At 41.6% G+C, this 24,483-nt stretch overlaps 1 protein-coding gene across 1 annotated transcript in view; it reads right to left on the reverse strand.

The window, feature by feature from the left end:
* Positions 1-4,482: 4,482 nt before the first annotated feature.
* DUSP10 (dual specificity phosphatase 10) overlaps positions 4,483-24,483 on the reverse strand; it is a 44,674-nt gene continuing 24,673 nt past the window's right edge. The window contains exons 3-4 of the mRNA XM_040985708.1: positions 8,946-9,317; positions 4,483-5,065 (exon numbers count right to left, since the gene is read on the reverse strand). Of these exons, the coding sequence (XP_040841642.1) occupies positions 4,800-5,065; positions 8,946-9,317 (638 nt within the window). The 3' untranslated portion in view covers positions 4,483-4,799. The remainder of the gene's footprint in view (positions 5,066-8,945; positions 9,318-24,483) is intronic.

Genomic DNA, 24,483 nt, shown 5'->3' on the forward strand with positions numbered 1-24,483 from the left:
GGTATTTTGCCATAATGGCAGAAAGCTAATAGACTTCAGGTGCTTCAGAAAGACAAGGGACCATAATTAACAAATTGAGATAATTGCTAAGGAAAAAGGGTTTGAGGAATGGACAATGAATTAAGGCTGTTATAAACACAAATCATGTACATTTGAGCACAGGAGCAGTGATAGAAATTAGTGTTATTCGTACAAATATTTGATTTTACAATACCCAATTTTTCCTATCTTCTAATATATTATGCAATAAAAGTGATTATCATGTTTAACTCCTTAAGAATGCTGTAACAGAGGGAGAATATGTCTCATGCCTCTTTCCCAATGTCTGGTGACTGTATGACCTATTCTAAACTTTAATGCATCTGCAAATGCCTATTTCCAAATAAGACTGTGTTTAAAAAGTTCCGGGTTGAGGATTTCAACACATCTTTTTGGCAGATATAACTCAACCCACAAAAATCTCTATCGCAAGATTTTAAATTGCAAAACATCAACTAAGATGTTGTCATCAACTAGAAGAAAATAAACAGGAACTTAATGTCTTCCTTGAGGGAAAGAGTGTGATTTCTACTATAGACATGAAATCTTGTTAACTACCAGTGTCATTTGCTAATGCTTTTACTCTGAAGCTATATATTGTTGAAATACATTGATGCCCTGTTGGTGAGCAAACAGCTACAGTGAGCTTCTGTATTATCCATTTAGCTAAACCTGCAAGTGTGTTTCCCAAGATTCCCATTTCTGTTTTCAGAGTTGAAGAAGAGCAAGTGAAGCAGAACCCACCCAACTTGAAGCAGACACTAGGCCGCTGTTGGCAGTTAGCCTGTTTTCAATGAGCCAGTGACTCACCTTGACTTTAGTGGCTGTGGTTTGTAGCTCAGAAAATTCTCCAGATCTCGGCCTTCACTTTTCCAAATCTTATACTATGGACACAGGTAACTCCATGCTGAGGACCCTAGACTCTTCTTGAGATTGGCGAAAGGATGCTTGTGGGTCCTAATTTGTCCTAGTTCTTGCTTCTCAGCCATTTTCTAGCTCATGTCTAGATTTTCTCTCTGATGGTCTTGCAGATTCACACGGACTCTGACCGTCGCGAGACATCTCAAGGTCTAGTAATTGCTTTGACATCTCAAGGTCTAGTAATTGCTTGCAGTATAATTCCCAGAATAAACCTTTCATGCTCCATGGGCCACTCTCTGTGCCTCTGATCAAGTCTTGCTTCATAGATCTTACACCAAACATTGACAAAAGTTATGATTGCCTAAAATCTAATCTCTGGAATACTCCTCATTTGGTATCACAGCAGCTTCCTCCTCTGATCAAGTCCTGACTTTAGTCTTTAGTCCTGACTGGTCTTCAGTATTGCCCATCTTCTGGCAATAACTTTATATTCATTGTTTGCCTCATTCTTCCCCTTACCCTAACATCCACATATGATAACTGTTTCTGTTTGGGGCTTAAAATTAAACCACCCATATTTCCTTAGAATGCATGTTACACATTTAGGAAAAAAATAAAAGTGTCCATGGCTTATTTACAGGAGTCCATCTGCAAGCAGTGTGAAGGCCACTATTGTTTCATCTTTATTCAGTTTAGCTTGTAACTTAGCAATACTTAGTCAACTGTTCCAGCCCAGTCGAAGCTCTGTACTTCCCCCTTCTGTTTTACTCTAACCTCCTGCTTGAACTTCATTAGCCTTTTAAAGTCATTCTTTCTCATTTATCCCTAAGACTACTACATTGTACACATTTCTTATTTTTATCTCCCTTTGTTGCATTAGCTCCACTTGCCAGCTTCCCTGCCCTACTTCTCACCTTGCCTGCTCTTGTCCAAAAGCAGCCAGTGTAAGCTTGTCCATGAACTATGAACCCTCCATCCTGCTTCGCATGCAGTGAATGGAAAAAGTATCAGCTATTGAAATGAATGTATACAGACAGGCTGGGAGCTGTTGTTCTGTTAAAAGGTAATAAATGCCCGCTGTGTGTCTTTTAAGTTGATATAGTACAGAGTCATTTTGTCAAGGCATTAAATTATTTCAGCATAAATAATTCCTTACTAAATTCCAAGAATAATCCATGCATTGGTCAGAAACTCTGCTTTTTTAGAAAGACACACAATTATTCCCTAGTTCTGCCTGAAAGCTCCCAGGCATCCAATGAGGCCCCAAACCCAAGGGGGAATCTGTTGTAGAGGAATGATTTGGTTAATCAATATTATTCTCATGAAGTGGTTAACATTCCTCCAAGAAATGGAGGCGGGGTAACTTAAAGCAGGTTAGTGAGAAAGGCCTGGGTCCCTCTCACAGGTCTTGGTATGCTGGCTGGCAGGATTCCTGTCTGCCCCAAGACAGACTTTCTCTGAACATCATACATGTCCAAAAGCATAAATCTTTCCTGTATAACTAAAGAAGTAAAACTGGGTTGATTCTTCTTGATTTGATAAGGAAGAAAGGGGAGTAGGAATATTTCCACACTTGGAAATTTAACATTTGGACTTAAAAAAGAAATGTTTAGCAAATTGTTATATATTTTAAGCCATCAATTATATAGCAATCTAACTCCTTAAATAGGCTTTGGTTTCTAGGAAATGTTTAGTTTTCGTGGTATAAAGTACCATAAGAGAGATTTATCGTTTATCTCCTTGGCACTTTGTGCTAAACTAAAATAACCCAAACAGCTCTGTTCATCCATGTTAAATTCAATCTCCACTTTTCTCACAAAAGAAAATACAAATAACTTTGGGAAAGAAAACCAAAAAGTTTTGTTTTGGCCCCAGTGCAGTAGCCTAGTAGTTAAAGTCCTCAATCTGTAGGGCTGAGATCCCATAGGGGTGCCAGTTTGTGTCCCAGGGGTCCCACTTCCCACCTAGCTCCCTGCTTGTGGCCTGGGAAAGCAATTAAGGATGACCCAAAGCCTTGGGACCCTGCACCCATGTGGGAGACCGGGAAGAAGCTCCTGGCTCCTGGCTTTGGATCAGCTCAGCTCCAGTCATTGCAGAAGGTCTTCCTCTGTCTCTCCTCTCTGTGTATCAGATTTTGCAATAAAAAATAAATAAATCTTAAAAAAAATTTTTTCCTTACCACTGGTAAGCAAATGTTTACAAAAGTATTAATCAAATATAGTCACATATCTTCAGACAAGCCAGAATTCTTCAACTCTTACACCAGATAAACAGATGTTTTTCTGTTACATCTTCTTGATGGCCAAGTACCTATAAACATCTGTGTGTGTGTTAATAAAACATAGAAAATATTTGAATTTTACTCTTTCCTGCTGCAACCTCAATTATTTGTGGATAGGGAACTTACCTACATATTAACCAAGAATTATCGCAAATAAGTTGTACTTGTGGAACTGAACTGAGTATACTGGAAGAAAGAAATTACAGTTGGTGGCAAAGCACTCATGACTGGGTTAATGTCACCAAAGCTGTGGAGTGAGCAAGCAGCACTGGAGGCAAGGGAGAACCATTTAGACCCCTACATGCCAGAATGCCATCAAATAGTGGGTATCAAATAGTCTTCGGGAAGGTGGCTGAATTGTAGCCATTTGTTTGCTAGGTCTCAAAGGCTCACGGGAACCCCTCCCCACCTGCTACACACCCCTCCCCCACAGCTTTGGGCTGTCCTCTAGCTGAGACTCTCCAAGGAGGAGGACAGGATTGTGAAACCATGACAGCACGCGCCAATACTACAGCTTTCTCTGCTTCATATTGAGAATATATATATTTTCTCTTCCTCATCTTTCTTCCTGTATATGTAGGTATATTCTTCATTTCCAATTATGTAATCTGTATACATTACCAAGGTAAGAGATGTAAATGTAAGTTGACGTAAAAAGGGGAATAAAACACACATCCCAAAATTAATTTTTTATATAATGAAAATAAATTTTTACACAATCAACAGAAACACGCCAAGTTTTTTTGCGAAAAATATTTTTAAATAAATTTTTCTTCTTTTTTAACATTCTGATATACATATGTAACAAGGTTTATGGCACTGTAACCAGAATCAAATAAAAAAAAAAAGTTGGGTGGAAGGGGAGATGGGGAGGAAATTAATTGGTATTATTAAATTCCTTTCTATCTCCAAGCTGGCAAATCTGCACTATTTTTCTATTGCTGAGCTGCCAGCTCTAAATTGTTTGCACACTCAAAACACCATATTATTGCACAAACTGCCAGTAGAAGGCATGTGGCATGATGGTCAGTTCCTTACTATTTCAAAAATCTCTTAAACCCAGACAAAGGAAAAATAAATCCAGAGCATGAAACTCACAAAATCAACAATGTCCTTTGTCTCATCAAGAATGTGTGAAGGGTTCTTAGGCCACGTGGGCTGCCCTGATCCTTTCCTTGCACCAGTGAACACCACAGTGCTTGGTTTGGTTGCGTTTTTGTTCTCCGTATGGATGGCCCAGGTACATCTGGGGCTTCCAGCATTAAATGTCTTTGTTACTGACTTTTGGTTCTTTTCATTGGTTTAAAGTATAGTATCTTAGGTCTATGAGCCTGCACAGACTATTTAGTCATAAACTCTACAAATAGCTTAAAAGGAAAGGGAGGGAACAATTTTTCTCATATTTTTATTGTTGGCTTTAAAAAAATGACCTCGGAAGCCTCCCTACTTTTAGTCTCCAGGGCATCAAAAGTTCTAGTCTTCTCACACTTGTTAAAAATAAAAAGTCTTTAAACAAGTCATTTGTTTTCATTCACAAACTTTATCCCCAACTAAATTAAAAAACAAAAAAAGAATCCATTCTCTTCCTCTCCTAAGGAAGAGCATCCATCCAACCCCGTCACACAACCGTCTCCACGCCCATTAGCTTTGGTGTAAGGATTCGCGGTGTCACACCGTTGTTCAGATCTTCCTCAAACTCCAGCAACTGCCCCATGAAGTTAAGGTTTGGGGAAATAATTGGTCGTTTGCCTTTGACAAATTTATAAGCGTCAGTCATGGTCATCCGAGTGTGCTTCATCAAGTAAGCGATGACGATGGTGGCAGAGCGAGACACCCCAGCCTGGCAGTGGATGAGAAGTCCTTTGCCACACTGGTGAGCTTCCTCTGGAAAAACCAAGACAGAGACAGGAGGTGAAAGGGGAACCAAGAGAGATGGATACAGAAAGAATGAGTTAAAATTATTTCATAAACAAGTACAGTCTACTAGCTAATTACTCATGTTCATGCCACAGCTTCTCTGGCTGGCTACAATCAGGATAACTATAAACAGCAAGGCAGATGTCTACATTTGAAGAGAAAACAACGCGAAGGAAGGAATCACTCACAGGCATGTTTTACTTACAAGTGATAGCAGTGCACTGACCATACCTACAATAATTCACTTACATATTGGGAAACCTTTGGATTTAGTAGACCTTAACAGTCATTGAACCACTCTCTCAAATGTCTTTATCTTTCTCTATTTTTTTCCCCCTTGGAATCAATGCCATTGAAAAAATGGAGGGAGAAGGAGCATATGATCCCACATACACCCACTTATTCCAAAAATTACATGGAAAGTGGGATTAAAGAATAAGTCATTTGGGTGCCATATTTGTAACCCATGCATACTTTTTTCATAATATGCATTTTCCATAAACTTTCTGAAGTATTCTCATAAATGCCAATATAATGTAGTTAATGGTCTGGTTAACGAAGCTAACTTCAGTTACCAAGTTCTGTGACTCATTCAAACTAGTGCTATTAATAAAACTTCTGTTTTGGATTGAGAAAAAAAATTCTTTTACATTATTCTATACAGGAACTGGCAATAAATACACAAAAGTCTTATCAAATCCTGATCCAAGGCTAAAAGATTAAAACATTCAAGGGCTAAAGTCATGATTCAATAGGCTTATCTTCCACCTTCAAGCGCTGGCATATGATATGGGCAACATACCATATGGGCAACAATTTATATCCTGGTTGCCCCACTTCTCGTCTAGCTTCCTGCTCAAGGCCTGGCAAAGCAGCAGGAGATGGCCCAAGTCCTTAGTCCCTGAATCCACATTGGAGACCAGAAGAAGCTCCTGGGTTTAGATGGGCTAAGTTCTGCTTGTTGCAGCCATTTGGGGAGTGAAACTGCAGATGGAAGATCTCTCTATCTCTCCTCTCTAAATCTGCCTTTCCAATAAAAATAATTTTTAAAAAATCTGGAAAGTTATTATGTTTAGTGTGTCCTAAGAAGGCCAAGTTCAATCCCTATGGCTCTATTGTATGAAGCTCCCACATGGCCATGATGTGGAAGATCTTCTAAGTAGTCAGATATACTCAAAGCTCAGGAGAATAGCTTGTGGGCATTTCCTGAACAGAGTAAACTTATCCAAGAAAGGACAATATGATAATAGTAGGGAATTAACACAAACTGTTTTCCAGGCTTTCCCAAAAGTAGAATAAAAGTGTTTCATGAGAGCCCAGCACAGTAGCCTAGTGGCTAAAGTCCTTGCCTTGCTTTTGCCCAGGATCCCATATGGGCACCAGTTTGTATCCCACCTGATCCAGTTCCCATCCAGAACCCTCCTTGTGACCTGGGAAAGCAGTAGAGGATGGTCCAAAGCCTTGGGACAATACACCCATGTGGGAGACCCGGAAGAGGCTTCTGGCTCCTGACTTTGGATTGGCTCAGCTCTGGCCATTGTGGCCACTTGGGTAGTGAATCAGCAGACAGAAGATCTTTCACTCTGTCTCTTCTTCTGTCTGAAAAAAATCTAAGTTTTTAATAAAAAAATTAAAAATCTGAGCTTTTAAAAGAAAATTTAAGTGTTATACAAAAAAGCATTTTCCATGTAAAATTTCTTCTCTTCATCATATATGATTAATTAACCAGTCCAGGCAGGAAAAGAAGGTGATGGGAGAGTGAAGTGCTAAGTGGTAAATTTGATCACTGGTCCCACTGCACATATAGTCACCTTGTATGAGTATAACTTGGTGGAGTATAATTTTTTGATATATAAATGCATAGAATCTTAATCCTTGTGGCTGAGTATTAGCACTGATACAAAAAAAAAAATCAACTAGCCAGTTAAACCTTAAACCTAAGCTCTGCTTAATTTATACTATACTCTTGGTATCCCTAAAGCAAGACTATAAGATTTCAGTTTATATAATAAGAAATTTTCCCCCAAGTAGTATATGGCTCTGAATTGTTCTTTAGGCCAAATGTTGCTTGTTATTGGTTTTGTTGTCTGTCTAAAAAAAAAAAAAAAAAAAAAAAGTAAGCCTGAATAATCCAAAAGGAATGTGAGTGCTTCAGTTGAAATCCTCTTAGAACGAGCTTATCTAATGCTACTTACTAAATGTGAAACAATTTCCTTACTTCCCCAACTGGATTGAGTCAGATGGAATCCCAGTCACAGTATCACATATCAACCAGGAAGTTCCTCATGTACTTGCTGACAAATATTACTTCCTCAGGGCCCAGATTTTGGCTCAGATTTTTGTTAATCAAGAAGTTGAGGTGGCGTTATCTCCAGCTGCCAACTGAGACATTCTAGGAAGTCAAGATGGAGTCAAGAAACCTGCATACTGGTCATTTTGCTGACACTAGAATCCCTACCACCTTGGGGAAGTCACTTTTACTGCAGTAGGTTCAGTGCTCACTCATAATTTCTTCTCAGACTGAATATCCTATGATCACACACACACACACACAAAGCTACAAATTGCAAAGAAAGCAGCTGGAAAAACTGACCAGAACTGCCTAATCTATGACAAGCCCATCAGATTCAATGGCTGCTAAACCTAAGGATTTTCCTGGTGAAAAAAGAGTGTTTTCCTCCTGTAACAGAGGCCCCTAATAATCTGTTGCAAGATTTAGTGCAAGTATCAGCTCATGCCTTTATAGTAATAAAGATTGGAGCCATTTGAAAAATGTGAAGTGTCTGTTAAGTTCTGGTTTTCCCAAATCATACTTTGAGCCTTAAAATATTTTGAAACTATAGAAGCAACAAACACTTGGATTAAAATCAGGATTGAACTGATAACAAATTTCTTTTGGGGTTAAAGTCTGCTATTGCTAGAATTTTCCTTCTTGAGAACTACTCAGGCTATACAACCTGGTCTTTCTTCCTTGTGTGAATTTGGGGCAAACTAATAGAGATTTCTAGACCATCTCACTGGCACAAGTATTTATAAGCTTTGGCTTCTCATCGTTTGAAAGCTGGGACAAGTCAAGTAAGGAGAAACAAATCCCCACTCTACCCTACTCCTCTTTCCTCTTCGAAGATTCATTGCAGAAAGATGCCCCATACAGTATCACCAAAAGCTTCTTCAGAACCAAGCCTTCAGCAAACACCACCTTTACCCCAACGTCATATCAGGAAGTCATGCCAACTGCAACTTAAACTTGAAATGATGCCACCGCCTAGGCTGGATGAATAAAATCTTAGTAGGGCAATAGAAAGATACAGATGTGTTTGAAAATGCTGTCATGTGAGAGATCATGGAAAATGCATATTATGTATATTATGAAGAAAAATGATGCATCAGATTTCAAACTTCTTATACTGTTAATTGTACCTTGACATGACCCTTTGATATAACTTTGTATTTAGTCCCTGCAAAGCTGTGAGGGCAACAGCAGGCCCAGCTCTTACCTCCAATTTCTGATTTTCCATCAATTGGTTCCCCTGGTTACAGAGCATGCAGAGCTAAGCACCACTTCCGCCCTACACACACACACACACACACACACACACACACACATTCAGAACCTGAGCAATGAAACTCTCAAGTTGGACAGATCCGAAACCAATGGAATGGTTTGTTCTGTATCCATCTTGGTAGCTCCAATGCATTTCCCAAGCTACAACGTGATTGGGTTGCACTGCGGGGACAAGATAGCATTTCGTTTTGTAAAACAGCAATAAACCTTGCAGATGATAGTCAAACAGCAGCCAGAGGGAAAGGAAAGCAACAGATGAAAAGCTCCACCAGGGATAGTTACCAATGAACTCAAAAGCCTCTTCAAAGTACTGCCGCAGGTTCTGCTTGTTGCTGTCGGTGGCCGGCAGCCGCTTGTAGTTGAAGAGGCCTTTCTCGTAATGGTAGAGGGGAAGGTGAGTGGTGACGTTCATGACATAGCCGATGTTCAGCCGCTGCATGGTGTCCAGGTCCTGAGCGTCCTGCTCGTTGCCGAGGAAGAGGAAGGGCAGGATGGGCGTGAGCTCTGCGTTCTCGATGTCGGGGGTGGAGGGGAGGGACTGAGGTAGCACGCTGGAGGCCGCAGACGCGCCGCCCCCCACCTCCCGGCATTCCTGGAGCTGGAGGGAGTTGTCACAGAGGTTCTCGTGGTTCTGCTTAAAACTACTGAGTCCACCTGGAAGACAAACACAGAAAGCCAGAGTGACCATCTTTAAGTCACCAGAGCTGGCACAGAAGGATACCTTTTCTGCAGGTCAAGTGCATTTTGTATAGACTGAGTAGGTAGGTGACTGCATAGGGAAATTGATGGGAAGGGAGAGAGGGAGATAGACAAAAGAAGAGATTCTGTACAGCACAGGCGATTTTACCTGTTGCAAATTTGATCGGCATCTGTATTTAGTGGTCTATTAGGGAGCTACAGGAGGAAGATGTGGCCCCCTCTGGCAGAGAACTCCAGCTTAGTCTTGCATTTCCCTAGCACCTTCACTGCTCATCTAACCCAAAAGGCCAACTGTGCTCCCGGTACAGCAGAGTAGTTTTGAGCAGAACCCTTGGAAAAGCCCAAGGACCTTGGCTAGGATCCTGCTACCAATGCTTCCTGGCCCTGTGACATGGCCAGCCTTGTCCGTTGCCTCTGCTTCGGTGCCCCAATGTGTAAAAGGAGGACAAGGACTTCCAGCTCTGAGGAGGAGACTATGAGATGAATGACTGTGTAAAGGGATTGGCACATTGCCCTGGTATATGTTATTGCTCAGCAAGTATTAGCTGTTGTTATGAAGTCTGTTCGCATGACTGGGACATGGAAGTAGAGAAATGCTGAAAATAGACAACACAGGTAGGGCGGCATGAGACATTCTAATGACCCTTTTGGGATATTTTCCACGTAGGTTCCTGACATATCAACTCTGACTTCTGGCAGAATGGAATCCGAGAGCAGCTTGGTCCTTTTGTACCGAACTCAGAGAGACTTTTATGTACACAAACCCACTAGGGAACCTCCAATGGGTCCATGAAAACACAGATTTCAGTTGGAGGGCCTGCTCTGCTTCTCAAGCATCACAGGTCTCACACCAAAAGTTTAAATTGTGTCCATCTTTAAAATACAAAATTCCCCTAACCAAGTAGTTGCACTGATGGGGCTGTATCTCAGCCACCTCGTGTAATTAAAGATATTCAGATAGGTACATAAAGGTGCTCAGAGCAACATCGTTTTATTGGAAAGACCAACTTAAAAACAGAAATAACTTAAAAAACAAAACAAAGCAAAAGTCATCACATTCATTCCATGGAAAATTATACGGTCATCAAAAGAGCTGTGAAAATTATATGAAAATAATGACAATACTTCCGTTTAATAGTTAATGAAAAACAGATATTTAATATTTACCCAAAAGTTAAAGGACTTTGCAAAAAAGAAAGCAGTTCAGTTAGGACATGTAGGGTTCAATGTTGGCTATACACATAATCCTTTAAGATTTGTCACACGTTATTTCACACACAGATAATCCCAAAGCGTTCTTCTGAGGCGCCAAACATACAAGACAGGAAGACATGTAAAGACTGAAATCTGGGTTGCCATCACCAGCAGCTCACCTCTACGTCTAATAAAGCACATCTGACCTTCTCTGGTCTTTGACTTGAAAAGAGGGAGAACATGGAAGATGCTTTTCAGTTGAAAACCACAGAACACATCCGGCCCAGAAGGTAAGGCAGAAGGCAGTGCGTGAACAGGATATGGTCACACTGAAGTCAGACACCAAGTTCCCCCTAGCCACTAGTTCCCGAGTCTCTTATCCATTCCAGTTCTCATCTTTGCTAACCACAGCAGAACATTCCAGACTAGAACCCAAACTGAGTCTCCGGCACTTTACAGCTGACAGACATAAAATCAGTCACGAGAAACAGAGACATCACAAAATCACATTTTTATTAACATAAGGTGATGATCCGGAAAATTCAAAGGGGTAATACTAGGACCACTCCACCCATTAGAAATGAGTCAAGGCAAAACCTTTGTTTCTTAAAGAGAGAGAAAAAAAAATCCTCAACTCATGTTAATTAAACCCCAGAATTAAACCCTTATACCTTATATACTGTGAATCTACTCTTCCACAAAATCCTGACAATAAAGTTTAGGCCCAAAGTAACATTTTTTTCAAAGTAGAAAAAAATAAAAATAAAAATAACCACAAAAGCTTTACCCTTTACCAGTGAATACTTGCAAAAAAAAAAAAAAATTGTCACCATCACAGGGACTCTAAAGAACTGCTGAAAAGCTGCTTGGCTTTGCCTACACGGAAGTCCAAGGAAACGGTTTCACACAGATTCTGTGATGGGAAACTAATTCCCTTTTTTCTTAAAAAATAAATAAATAAATAAATAAAAGGCAGTTGTTTCGTTTTTCCGTAAGAGATGAGAGGACAGAACAAAACAGCAAACTCTAGAGAAGTGACTTGGGTGGAGGGGCTTTTGGTTCTTATTTAGGGTACTCAAGCTGTAACTTGCCTTAAAAGCAACTATTTTATAAAAAAAAAAAAAAAAAAAAAAAAAGCAAGCCAGAAAACTCCCCACACAGCAAAAAGCAGCCTAGAGCTTTTTAAAATTCTGCCTCTACACCTCCTTTGCCAATGACATCAGCTGGAGGCTCCCCACCTGCCCAGTTGCCATAGCAGTTATACAAAGACATACAATGACATCAGTTGGCATGATATCAGCTCTTTGAGTGCAAACAATACAAGAAGAACTACTTTGTTTAAGGCCTTTGGTGCAACTGTGTTCTGGGGAGCCAATGATGTAATGCTAACAGGTGGCATGGGCCTTCCATTTGCCTAATGGGGGAAAAAACCCTTGGGGGTGGGGGCCAAGGAGGGAATTTGAGACAAACACACAGAATGCTCTGAATCCCAGGGTGCACTTATGTGCAAATTTATGTCTGTATTGGATGTGTAAATCATGTGGGAACTCTGCTCATACAATATTGGGAGGAGAGGCTAGAAAGGGAGTTATTATAATTCAAATACATTAGCCAGACAAGCAAATTGTTACGGAGGATCCGAGGAAACAGTCTGTTCAATTGCCAGTCGGCTGATCAACTTGGGCATCCGTTCTCATTAAGGGTTACGCACATCTATATACTGCAGTTAAAAACTCCCTCTGTGCCTGGTGCTTAAAGCCAAATGAACCAGTAGGAGCTCACAGTGGAGGCTTCTCAGAGTGAAATGCGCAGGAAGCAGTGTGTTCTTTTGGGGAAGGGATGTATTTGAAACTGAAGACTGTATGGGATGGGCAAGAATAAGGCTAGCAGGGCTTTCTCTCCCAGTCCCTTCCCTTTAACCCTCTCCCACCCCATCAAATAGTACCAGGGGTCAATCTACCAACCATTCAATGAGGAGCTTTTATGACATTTGCTATGACTGGGTAAGAATATTACAATATGATAATTCACCAAAAAATGTGGAGGCAGCGTGGAATGGTGTTTGAAATCAGGGGTTCAAGATATAATTTCAGGGCATAATTATGATTCTGCCCTTTCTAGAAGATGTGAGACAGGGTATACAGATCACTGTCGTCCGGGAGGCCTCAGCATACCAGTCTAACATGATCTACATACAGGGTAGTAGCATAGGAAACCTCATAAGAACTTTGATCTAGACCAGGTATTTGAAATAGAATGTCTTAAGATCCCCAGCATCCTGTTACCCTCACCTCTATGATGTCTACAGTCTGAGATCTCGCAGTGCAGAGCAGAGAGGCCAGACTACTTGAGTCAGAATCCTTACAACAGTAAACCCTAAAGATCAGACCCAGGCCAGGGTTTTCAGCTCTCTGTTCCTCAGATTCTCCTAGTCTAAAACAGGAATCAATGAGACGAGTGTTTGGCCTAGCGGCTCAGCTGCTGAATGCGTCATTTGAGACCCATTTGAGAGTTTGCTGGTTTGTTGTGGCTCTAGCTCCCCATGTCATCTCCCTGCTCAAGCAGCAGACAAAGGAAGTAGCAGTTGAAGCTGAAGGAAGTAGTAGTAGTTGAGTTCCTATCTTCCATACAGGAGAACTGGACTGAGTTCCTGAATCCACCTGCAGCTCAACCCAGTTCCAGTCATTGTGTTTAGGGAGCAAACAAGTGGATAGCAGGATATAATCTTTAGGTCTTTCTTTCTCTCACTAGGCTCTTGTGCTTAATAAAACAAATAACAGGTTACCTCCCAGTACTGTTGTGGACATTAAATGGGTTCATAAAGTACTTTGAAGCAATGTCTAGCACATAATATGTACTTTAAAAAAAAAAACTACTTTGAGAAATTATCATTTTAAAGATTTAAAAAATATTGCTTGATGCAAAGACTAAGTAATAAAGCTAATATTTAGGAGTTTTTGTTGAAAATTCTAGTTTTTAAAAAATTGGGAACAAAATTTAAGTAATTTTAAAGTCTGAATAATACACTTTCATCATATGGAAAACAACAGCTTGGTATTCCTGCTGAACAAACATCTGATCTCATCTAAATGTCGGGATACTTGGTTTTCCAGAGGTGGACAGGACTTTTCCAATGAAAGTGTGCAGGGTGGAGAATATGCTGAAGCAGACATTAACTACTGCTTTTCACATTCATGCACCATATGGGAGTACCTAGAATTGAGTTCTGCCATCCCTTCCAATTCAGCTTCCTGCCCATGTCTTTATGAATCAACAGATGATGGTTCAACTGGCTGCCACCCACCATGGAAGAATGTAGATGAATGTCCAGGTTCCTGGCTTCAGTCTGGTCCACCTCCAGCTGTTTTGGGCATTTGCAAATTGAACCAGAGAATGGAAGATTTTCCTTTCCCATTTTATCATTATGCCTTCAAATAAATAAATACATAAATCTTTTTTAAAAATTACTGTTCTCCACTCCCTTCCTGATCACCATGATCTCTACCTCTCTACCAAACTAGCTAACCTCCCAAAAGCTTGTAGCTATCGGTGCAAATAGTTTTCAAGGCATGAGCACAAGGTTGAGAGGCAAACATTTTCAAACCTTATCTCCAAACTAGGTTCTCCAGCAAAGCAAGACTGGTAGGTGCCCAGATTCTGAATGGCAACAGCAAAGAATATCCAACACCTCCAAAAGTAAAATATGTGGGAATGCCACCCACTGTTCTTTCCCCAGGAAAGTTCAGGTAAGTGACAGTCTTGCTGAAGCTTTGGATTCCAATTTCAGTGGAAAGCCTCCCTTTATAATTGCATTTCAATTCCCATGGCTGTTTTGTCTCTTGCAGTCCTAGAAACCAAAGAGGTCACTATAATGTGATTCAGCAGCAGTGTGCTGGGATGGAGTTAAAGAAGCAACATCCAAATGCAGAATTTACAAGCAAGATATTTCCACATTATAAAGCCAGACAGCACTCTCACACAAAAGGCTTTTGCTTTTCTGCTAAGCTGCCAAGAGAGCATTTCTTAGAAACTTAAGTAAATTTTCACTAAAGGGCAACAGACAAAACTAATGTCTAAGGAAGGTATCTGTGTGTACACACATGCACACTCATACTGGATCCTTCTGCAGGTTTGCTGCAGGCATGTTGATCATCCCTGTTTGTAGCCTGGTTTTTCTAACCTGGTAACCAGATTTTTAAAGTAAAACAGCATTTTGATGATAGTGGTGGGGAATATGAACCATCTGCTTAAGACACATCTGACATTTGGATATACCTATTATGTAGGGTTCTTAATGCTGCATAAAACATATCATTGCTATGAAATTGTGCACTGTGACATTGGTGTCACACAAACTGTACTGAGGGGAGGGAGGACGTCCTCCAAGAAAATGACTACATGTCAGCATGGACTTCTGGATTCTAAAGGCACAAGGATCCTCATGCCAGTGCAAAGCCAGGATACACTGTAGCCAAGGGCAGGCTTCCAATGCCCAAATCTTCAAAGACAGAGGCAGAGTCACAGAATAATTTTCCAGGAAGAATATTTTCCATGTTAACAGATAAAGATATTGGAAGTTCCTGCTAAATCCACAATGATTATTTCTAGTTCTCCTTTTCTGTACATTTCTTTCTACTTCACACATGTGACTGGGTATTTTATAATGTGAGTGATGTCAAAGTGATGTCAATTCACGTAAGCTACTTAGGATCCTGTCCCTGTGGAACTTGTATATCTTTTTTTTTCCCCAGGGAGAGTGAAGTGATTCTGCACCAGAGCAAATGAGTTGTGTGAGACTGCCCTCTCCAAAGGCAGAGCGACTGAATTTCAGGAACAAAGGAATGTTTTTGCCACCCAAGGAAGAGACAGACTGGGGCTAGTTGGGGGGATGCAGCAGTTCTACTGGGGGTGACTGTGAGTCAAGGGAGGACGCCTGTAACATGGTTGCTTGATGGCTTCCCACAAGCCCGTGTGGCTGACTCACGCGTGAAACAGCCGATGTGTGACGCGATATAAGCAAGAAGGGATCGCAAGCACACAACCTTCTAAAAACAAAGCAAAAAAGTCCTTAGAATCTTCCTCTCAATATGTAGGTATGTTATTTGATAAAGTATTTTAGTAAATCTTGTAGAATGCTCAACCCACAGGTATGTAAGTTTTCATGAACTTCTCTCTGGTTTCCCTGGTAGTAGAAATAAATTATCTCTAGCTATATCTCAAATGCCTCCTCTAGAAGGCAGTCTATGAAAAAGCCTACCCAGGATTTAAAACAGTGGGCCTGCCACTTTGCTAGGTGGGTGACTTGCTGAAAATATTGCAGTGTTCTGGGCTAGCTTTCCTTAACTAATGAAAATAATACTGCACAGGTCTATTGCAATTATTTTAAAAGACTGGGCATAAACCACTTATCCTGATATATTTAATAAGCCATTCACTCAGAAAAATGCTACCAACGGAATAGAAAAGGTTAACAAGCAGGCACTGGCACCATGTACAGTAGGGGTAGATGACCAACTTACTACACTGGCATCCATTTCAGTGCCTGTTTGAATCCTCTGCTCTGCTTCTGGCCTAGCTCCCTGCCAATGTCCCTGGGAAAGCACCATAAAATGGCCCCAATCCCTGGGGCACTGTCAGCCATGTGGGAGCCCTGGAAGAAGCTCCTAATCCCAGTTTTGACCAATCCCAGTCCTGATCATTGCAGTCATTGGGAGAGTGAATCAGCACATGGAAAATCTGTCCCCCCGCCCTGCATCCACCTCCCTTTGTAACTGTGCCTTTTGAAATACATAAATCTTTATAAGAAAAGGAGGGAGAGGGCCCGGCACCATGACTTAGCGGCTAAAGTCCTTGCCTTGAATGCGCCGGGATCACATATGGGTGCTGGATCTAATTCTGGTGGCCCTGCTTCCCATCCAGCTCCCTGCCTGTGGCCTGGGAAAGCAGTCGAGGACGGCCCAACGCCTTGGGACCCTGCACCTGTGTGGGAGACCTGAAAGAGCTCCTGGCTCCTGGCTTTGGATTGGCGCAGCACCGGCCGTTATACTCACTTGGGGAGTGAGTCATCAGATGGAAGATATTTCTCTGTCTCTCCTCCTCTCTATATATCTGCCTTTGCAATAAAAATAAGTAACTTATTATTATTATTATTGTTGGAAAGGCAGATATACAGAGAGGAGGAGAGACAGAGAGGAAGCTCTTCCATCTGATGGTTCACTCGGCAACGGCTGGAGCTGAGCCAATGCAAAGGCAGAAGCCAGGAGCCAGGAACCTCCTCCAGGTGTCCCACACAGGTGCAGGGTCCCAAGGCTTTGGCCCATCCTCAACTGCTTTCCCAGGCCACAGGCAGGGAGGTGGACTGGAAGCCGGGCCGCTGGGATTAGAACTGACATCCTAATGGGATCCCAGCGCATTCAAGGTGAAGACTTCAATCGTTATGCTATCGCTCCAGGCCCAAAATAAATAATCTTAGAAAAAAAAGAAAAGAACAGAAAAGCAAAGCAAAGCAATGGAGGGAGAAACTAACAAACACTGAAAGTGGCTGGCTGCAGGTATGTTGCTATGGAGTGCTCATCATAGCCTTCAACAGAGAAAGAATTTGAAGGATGATATTGCTAGAAGAGACATGGATGAAGGTAGACCAGCTGCCAGAGAGAGTTCCAAGCAAAGTCTAACCAGGGAAGGGGTGCCAATGTAGAGACCTTTATGGCAGCTCACTGCAGCTCTGCTTCACTGCAGGCTGTACTAAGTGCTGTTGGGTCATGTTTGAACTCCCCTAAATGCGGAGGATGTGGCTCACAGAGCAGGGGCTGGGTCTTTGTGGTTGGTGGTTGGAAACCTAGTGACATTTACTTCTTCAGATCTTAAGATTTCAGTCAAATTGAGGGGAGAACACAAAAATGCATTCTTTGACATACACAACACATAAATATATATGCACACTTTTTAAAAAATAGAGGCATAAACATTATATACACAAAATAGAGGTACAGAAAACTTACATATACAAAATATTGCATGATTATATGAATAGATCAGATTATTGAAGAAATAAGGGTATAGAAAAGCTTTATAAACATATAAATATGACATAAAATATATACTTTTTGTATTTTTATTTACATATATTTAAATGAACTTCCTATAGCACTACCTTCAGTAAGTTTTACGTGTTCACATTTCTTAGCATCACTCTGTAAAATAGTCTTAGTAAGTTAATATATAAATACCTAATAGCACTAATTCCTATTTTTGTATTTTTCAATGCATATTCAAAATAACAGCTTTAATAGGCTCTTGACAGGCAGGCCTACTCTTATTTCAATCCCTTTTATATATAGGAATTAGAAAGCTTTCCCATAAAGATAAATCATCTGCCAATATGGCAGATACCAACAGATGTTATCAAGAAAAGTTATTGAGCTAGGCAGCCAGTCACTTATCATACTACCTAGGAAAGAAAATAACAATGTACAACGATCTTCATGATCTCTAGGCTGCTTAATGACAAATGATAGCTAGAAGTCACTCCAATAATGCACAAAACTATCGTCTCAGAAAGTTCCTCTTGATCTAAAAGTCAACCAAACAATGAGTATTCGGAGTGATGATTTAAAGCAAAAAAAAAAAAAAAAGAAGGTCCTGCAATATATACAAGGGTCTGAATTTTCAGATAGATAGTTCTGCCTTTCAACCTTCTGTTGGACTCAAAAACAGAACATAGGCTGATACAGAAAACAAGCCTTGTTGGGTAGTTACCGTAGTATATTGCAATGACCTCTGTTTGCCTCAATTGTGCGCAGTCTCTTACCCACTTCAACAACATTTGGGAAGAACTAAAACTACCATTTTCACTTTTTCCTAATCTTCATATAATTAGCAACGTGCTTTCTTCAAAATTTTTAGTTCCTATACTTCTACAACTATTTTCAATCATTAACTTATTTGCATGCCTCCTGTAATTTCTCTTATGTTTTCAAATACATTGTTTTCCTTTTTTTTTTTTTTTTTTGATTGATGGCATTTTCTCCATGTCCTCAATACAGAAAATGTTTTTCAAATCCTTGCTTAAATCTTAACGTCCATAAGGAGAACCAGGGGTGGGATCTGGCTCACCCACTGAGATATCAGTAAAGACCCTCTTTGGGATACTCCCATCCCACACTTGGATGCTTGTGTTCTGTTCAATCCCCATCTCCATCTCCTGATTCCAGTTTCCTGCCAGTGTAGACCCTGAAAGGCATCAGTTACACAGTCTTAGTTGAGTCCCTACTAATCACAAGCACCTGAGGCACTGCAACCATTTGGGAAGTAAACAGGCAGATAGAAGTTCACTCCTTGGTCTCCCTCTTTTCTGTATATTTCTCATTGCCTCTCAATCTTTTGTTGTTGCTGCTGTTCTTGTTTTTAAAGCAGAGCGGAGTCCAAAAGACCCAATGATTTAGGAACTGTGGTTTACAAAAGTTGCAGATGACACTTTATTTGGAAGCCTCACAAGCAATTCTAACTCCAGAATGCTCTGTCACAGTTTAAATGCTTCTGTCTTCTTCTGCTTCACCCACCAACTCACACAGCTCAGAACTGCCTAGAGTCCCAGTTCTTTCTTCTAAGGAATTTGTGCAAAAAGGGCTGAGGATTACATGGGAGCTTGCTGAAAGCAGCTCAGGACTGGCCATATGGCAGCTTCCTTCTCCTCTCCACTGTCAGGCTTTTTAAGAGTCAGTAGTGTTTGGGATACCACAAGTTTAATTTGTGTGTATTTGAAAAACATGGGCAGATTGTTTAAGAGGATCCTTCATAAGTATGTAAATACAGCCTGTTTCTTTAAATCTGTTACTTCATGTATTTACATTAGAACAGACAGCACTGCCAGAAGCAACAGCTGAGGACAGTCATATAATTTTCCACAAAGACAACAATTAAACAGCTCTGTGTTACTTTAATGAGCAGATGACTTTTGAGTGAACAGGATTCAAACTGTGAGATCCTGGAGCTCTCCTAGCCAGGAGCCCCCTCAGACTTTTGCACAAGTCACTAAAACACTAAGAAGAACACCCCCTTAGCTCTCCCCTCTCCATTTTTCCTCTTTTCTTACTGGCTCCCCTTCTCTCTCTCTCTCCACTCCCATTCCTACTCCCTGAAACCCAACAGCAGTCAAAGAAAAAAAAAAAAAAAACAGGAGAAGGAGGGATTCTTCCTGGAATATATTTTGATGAGCGGATATCCAATTAATCCACAGAGTATCTGTTCAAAAGTTTTTAGAACTTGAAAATGGGGTGGAAAAAAACAGCTGACTGAGGCTCCATCCCATCTCATACAGGGAGAAAGAGGGAGAGAGGCACATCGGGGCAAAGAATCCCATCCTTACAGCAATGCTCTCCATTCTGTCTCAAAAAGTTTCAGCAAGAACCACCCATAACCCAATGGGTGTAACTAACTTCCCAAGGCACTTGTTCTGCCAGAGGAACAGAAAGGTGGATTTCTGCTCTCCCTGAGGACTAGGATGGAAGAGTCAGAACATATGCTGGTGGCTCCTGCTGTCCCCTCCACCTGCCTGTTTCTCACTCAGCCCACACTGCAGTCTCACTGTCTGAGCGTTTTTCCACCCTCACCAATACAAATGCCAACAAATGAAAGGAAAAGTAATTACACATTCAAGATAGGGCTTTAGGATTCAGTAAATGAATGACTATCTGTTGAGAACTTTCTCTATATGAATGCAAGCCAGCTGTCCAGATGGAAGAGTGGGGTTTCAAGGACAGCCAAGCCCAATGCTGTATGTTCCTGAAAACTTGCAAATTTAGGTTTCCTCTCAGGTTTTTCACTCTTCTCTATGTTAGAACAAACAGGTCAATTCCCAAGGAGAAGGGCACACAACTCCATCTTTCGGTTTTCTTAACAGGCCCACTGCCAATAATATTAACCTAGTCATCACTTTCATTCACATAATCCTTTATATCCAAGATGAAACTCTTGCCCAAGCATTGTAGAGCTCGTCTAGGTGAGCAACTTGCTGAAGATGTTCATCCCCTTCTCCTTCTGCACCTCACACCAGTCAGGAGGTTCAGTGGGAGGAGGCCGACCATAAACATTCAGATACAGAAATTTCAAGAGGAGCTGTGACGCTGCCCTCCAATTTCTGGTTGCTGGGAGAGGAAGTTATAGGAGGGGTTCGTGAAAGTCCACCCTGAGGGATGAGGAGTCTTTTTTAGAAAGGGGTAGTGTGGGAACAACAGAAGGTGGCACCATTGCCCATGGGGAAAAAAGCAAAGGACTTAAGGGCTAGTGAGTGACTCAAGGTTGCCCAATGTGGGGAAGCACAAGGAAGACTCAAGAATCAGAATAACTGGGAGAGATCTGAGTAGTCAAGTCTGCAGGCTCTATCTGCACAGGGCCTCACAGGCAGACCTCCAAGTTTAGTAAGAAATCCCAGAAACATCCCAAAATCTACAACTGGTGATCAATAAGTGTTTGAAAGAGGCAGGAGGGAGGAGGAAAGGAAGAGAATGCATTGATTTACCAGATGGTACAAGTTAACATGTACTCCAAAACCTGGCCCCATGGGCCTGGCGCAGTGGTCTAGCAGCTAAAGTCCTCACCTTGAATGCGCCGGGATCACATATGGGTGCTGGATCTAATCCCGGCAGCTCCACTTCCCATCCAGCTCCCTGCTTGTGATCTGGGAAAGCAGTCGAGGACAGCCCAAAGCCTTGAGACCCTGCACCTGTGTGGGATACCTGAAAGAGCTCCTGGCTCCTGGCTTTGGATTGGCACAGCACTGGCCATTTCACTCACTTGGGGAGTGAATCATCGGACGGAAGATCTTCCTCTCTGTCTCTCCTCCTCTCTGTATATCTGACTTCATAATGAAAATAAAAATAAATCTTTAAAAAAAAAAACCTAGCTCCAACCCTAGCTCTTTCTTTTCCTGATTATGTTGCTTTCCTATTGTTCCTGCTACAAACTAACTGTGCTTCCCGCAGGTTCCTATGCTGAGTACCCCGTTCTTGGTGTGAGTACTTGGTACTTGGGTATCCAGCCTTGGGGAGACAGGTTTAGAGGAAGTCAGGAGGGTGGGGGTCTCACAGTGGGAGCAGTGGCTTCAAAGCAGAGACAACAGTATTCTGTCTCACTGTGCTATGTGAGGATACAAGGCAGGCAGGCTGAGAAAGGGCTCTCGCCACACTGACTCCCTGTTTCCTCATTTTCTAGGCTCCAGGATTCTGAGAAATTAAATTTCTGGCAAACTACTAAGTCTATGGTATTTTGTCAAAGTGGCCTCAGCTAACTAAAACAGAACCACTTGCTACCATAATTTCCAGTATACTTCACTTTTTAGAAACATAAAATCGGGTCCATGCCGTAATATTCCAGTGCAATGGAGTAGCAGGCTAAAATAACCTGTGGTGCCAGCATCCCAGGTAGGGACCAATTTGAGTCCCTGCTGCTTCTACTTGCTAATGGACTGGGAAATCACTGGAGGATACCCCAAGGCCTTGAGCCCCTGCACCCACATAAGAGATTTGGAAGAAGTTCCTGGCTCCTGGCTTCAGATAGCCCCAATTCTAGCCATTTTGGCCATATCAGGGAGTGATTCAGCAGACAGGAGATCTCTGTATCTCCTACTCTAACTCTTTCAAGTAAAACACACAAATCATTTTTAAAAACAGAAAGATAAACTCTAATATTGTGAAGAATCCTCACCAACTCTGTGAGCTGCCTGTAGGCAAAGCCCCGGGAAGCCACCCCCAGCTGGTACCATACCTTAATGTCAGGTTAGAGATGGTCCAAGGTTAGGATAGTGGTGTTCTCTACAGGACCACCATGCTCCTAGGAGAACCTTCCAGAACCTTAGTTCCAATCCATTTCCATTAGAATCCAATTTTATTAGAATCCCAATCCTCCCCAAAGAAACACTTCTCCTAAGATACACCCTCCAACTGGGTGAGCACTAGCCAAGCTGTCCCTGTAGCACGCTTCTAAGTTTAAGACTGGTTTAGCCGGAAGTTTTCCAAATCTTTGGAAGGCTATTCTATATCATGTTAGGGCTCCACCTTCTCTGCTTATTAAGAAGCTTAACGTTTGTTAATCCACCAAGATGGGTTAAAGGACAGGGAAAAAAAATCCATGAGATCATGCTGGAAGGCTGAAGAGGGAAGAATGTTAACAGAACTAAAGTCCTATAAAACACAAAGCCATATTTTTCCCCAAGAGCGCCACCAGATACTCTGCATTATTGTTTAATGCCCTGAAGAGAAGGAAAGCATTCTTGGCTTTTCAGTGCAGAAGAAGTTTAAGTAATCAAGCATCACTAAACAAAGGAAAGCCCAGTAAAACTATTCACTAAACTAGCCCCCAGTAAACAAGGAAAATAATTGTTTTCAACAAGTCACCACCTCCCTAGGAACTACATTTATCTTAGACCTCAAGTCAAATACTATCACAATTTCATGGCAAAAGTATGTTTCTACATGGGATTTAAGTAAAGTCCAATTGAATAAATCTCTAGAAATGTTAAGAGCAAGACTCAAGGGAATGCATACTTCCACTTTGAAGCATGTCACATTGAAAATTACACTCATAAAAGGGTATCCAGAAACTTCCAGGGCAGAAGTTTGGGGAGGAAAATCAGGGGACAAGGCAAAGTTACATAAGTGAAGCTGAGGCTGGTTCTATCACAAACATTGTACACTGAAGTCAAAAACGTGTACATCTTACCTTCGAATACAGCCTCTCTGCCAAAGGAACTCCTTTTATGACCCTGTTGATTTTAATAAGATCTGGTGGTCTGAGGGCTGTGGCTGGGGGAATTCAGGAAGTGACAGATGATGGAATCAAATGTCAGCATCCAAATTTAAAGTGTTTTGCTGAACCAATGTTTGTCGTTCACCAAAAACATAGCAACAACTTCCTCACATCACTGAACTGAATTCTATATTTGGCAAGACAACTAAATAAGACTGAGCATTAACAACCAACTGCCAGAGACACTTAGCAAGTCATGTCCATCAGTCAGACCACCCCGCAAGGGCCCAGCTTAGAAAACTCAACTTTCCAAGAAGTCTCTGCACAGCAGGAGATGTATAAGTCTGTACCATGTGAAGAGCTAGAATGTCCCTGTGAGTCAGTAGGATAATAAAGAGTCAGGGCTGTGGTCCCTGGTAAAGCTACACACTTCTTTCTTGCCCTTGCTAGGGCATGGTCTCCCCTTGAGGGAGAACAAAGGGACAAAATCAACTTATCAATCCCCATCTACTAGATTTTTTTGTCATAACAAAATCAAGGAGACCTAGCCCTAATTTCATCTCTAGATCACTGTCAACGGGATAGTGCCTTGTTTCCAGCTTATTATCAGGAATGGAAAGAGGAAGTCTCACCCTTTTGTTTTGGGCAAGGCGACAGGCCTTGCTGCTAAAGAATCTTCCACCCCCATTTTCTGCCCTTTGGGTGACCCATGGGAGCTTCCCTCCCCAAGATGGTACAGAAAAGACACCATTTCCACCCTTTCCTGAGGTATTTTCCCTTTCTTGGAACCCCCTCCTGCCACTCTGGCAGATCTATCTTAGATTTCCTCAGGTTTTTTTCCTTTCTTGCAGCTCCCTCCTGTCACAATGGCAAGAGATCTCTCTTTCTCTCTTTGATTTATTCGGACATTTCCTCCCTTGGAGGCCCCTCCTGTCACTACGACAGGAACCTTTCTCCATTTTCCTAAATAAATCCTGCTTTGCAAACTAGCCATCTGCATTAAAGTTCTGTCCTGTGAGACAAGGTAGTTGCCGTGTTTCGTGTTCCTGCAACATCTCAACTTGAATGGACCAGTTCTTAAAATGAAGTTAAGGGAAAACAACCAAAGAGCTCACTCTTTGAAGAGGTGGCTAGAATTATCTACTGGCAACATGGATTTGAGGCTAAGGGATAAAGCATGGTC

This window comes from Ochotona curzoniae, unplaced genomic scaffold (genome assembly GCF_017591425.1).
Source record: "Ochotona curzoniae isolate NIBS_2020 unplaced genomic scaffold, NIBS_Ocur_1.0 contig_430, whole genome shotgun sequence".
Taxonomy (NCBI): Eukaryota; Metazoa; Chordata; class Mammalia; order Lagomorpha; family Ochotonidae; genus Ochotona; species Ochotona curzoniae.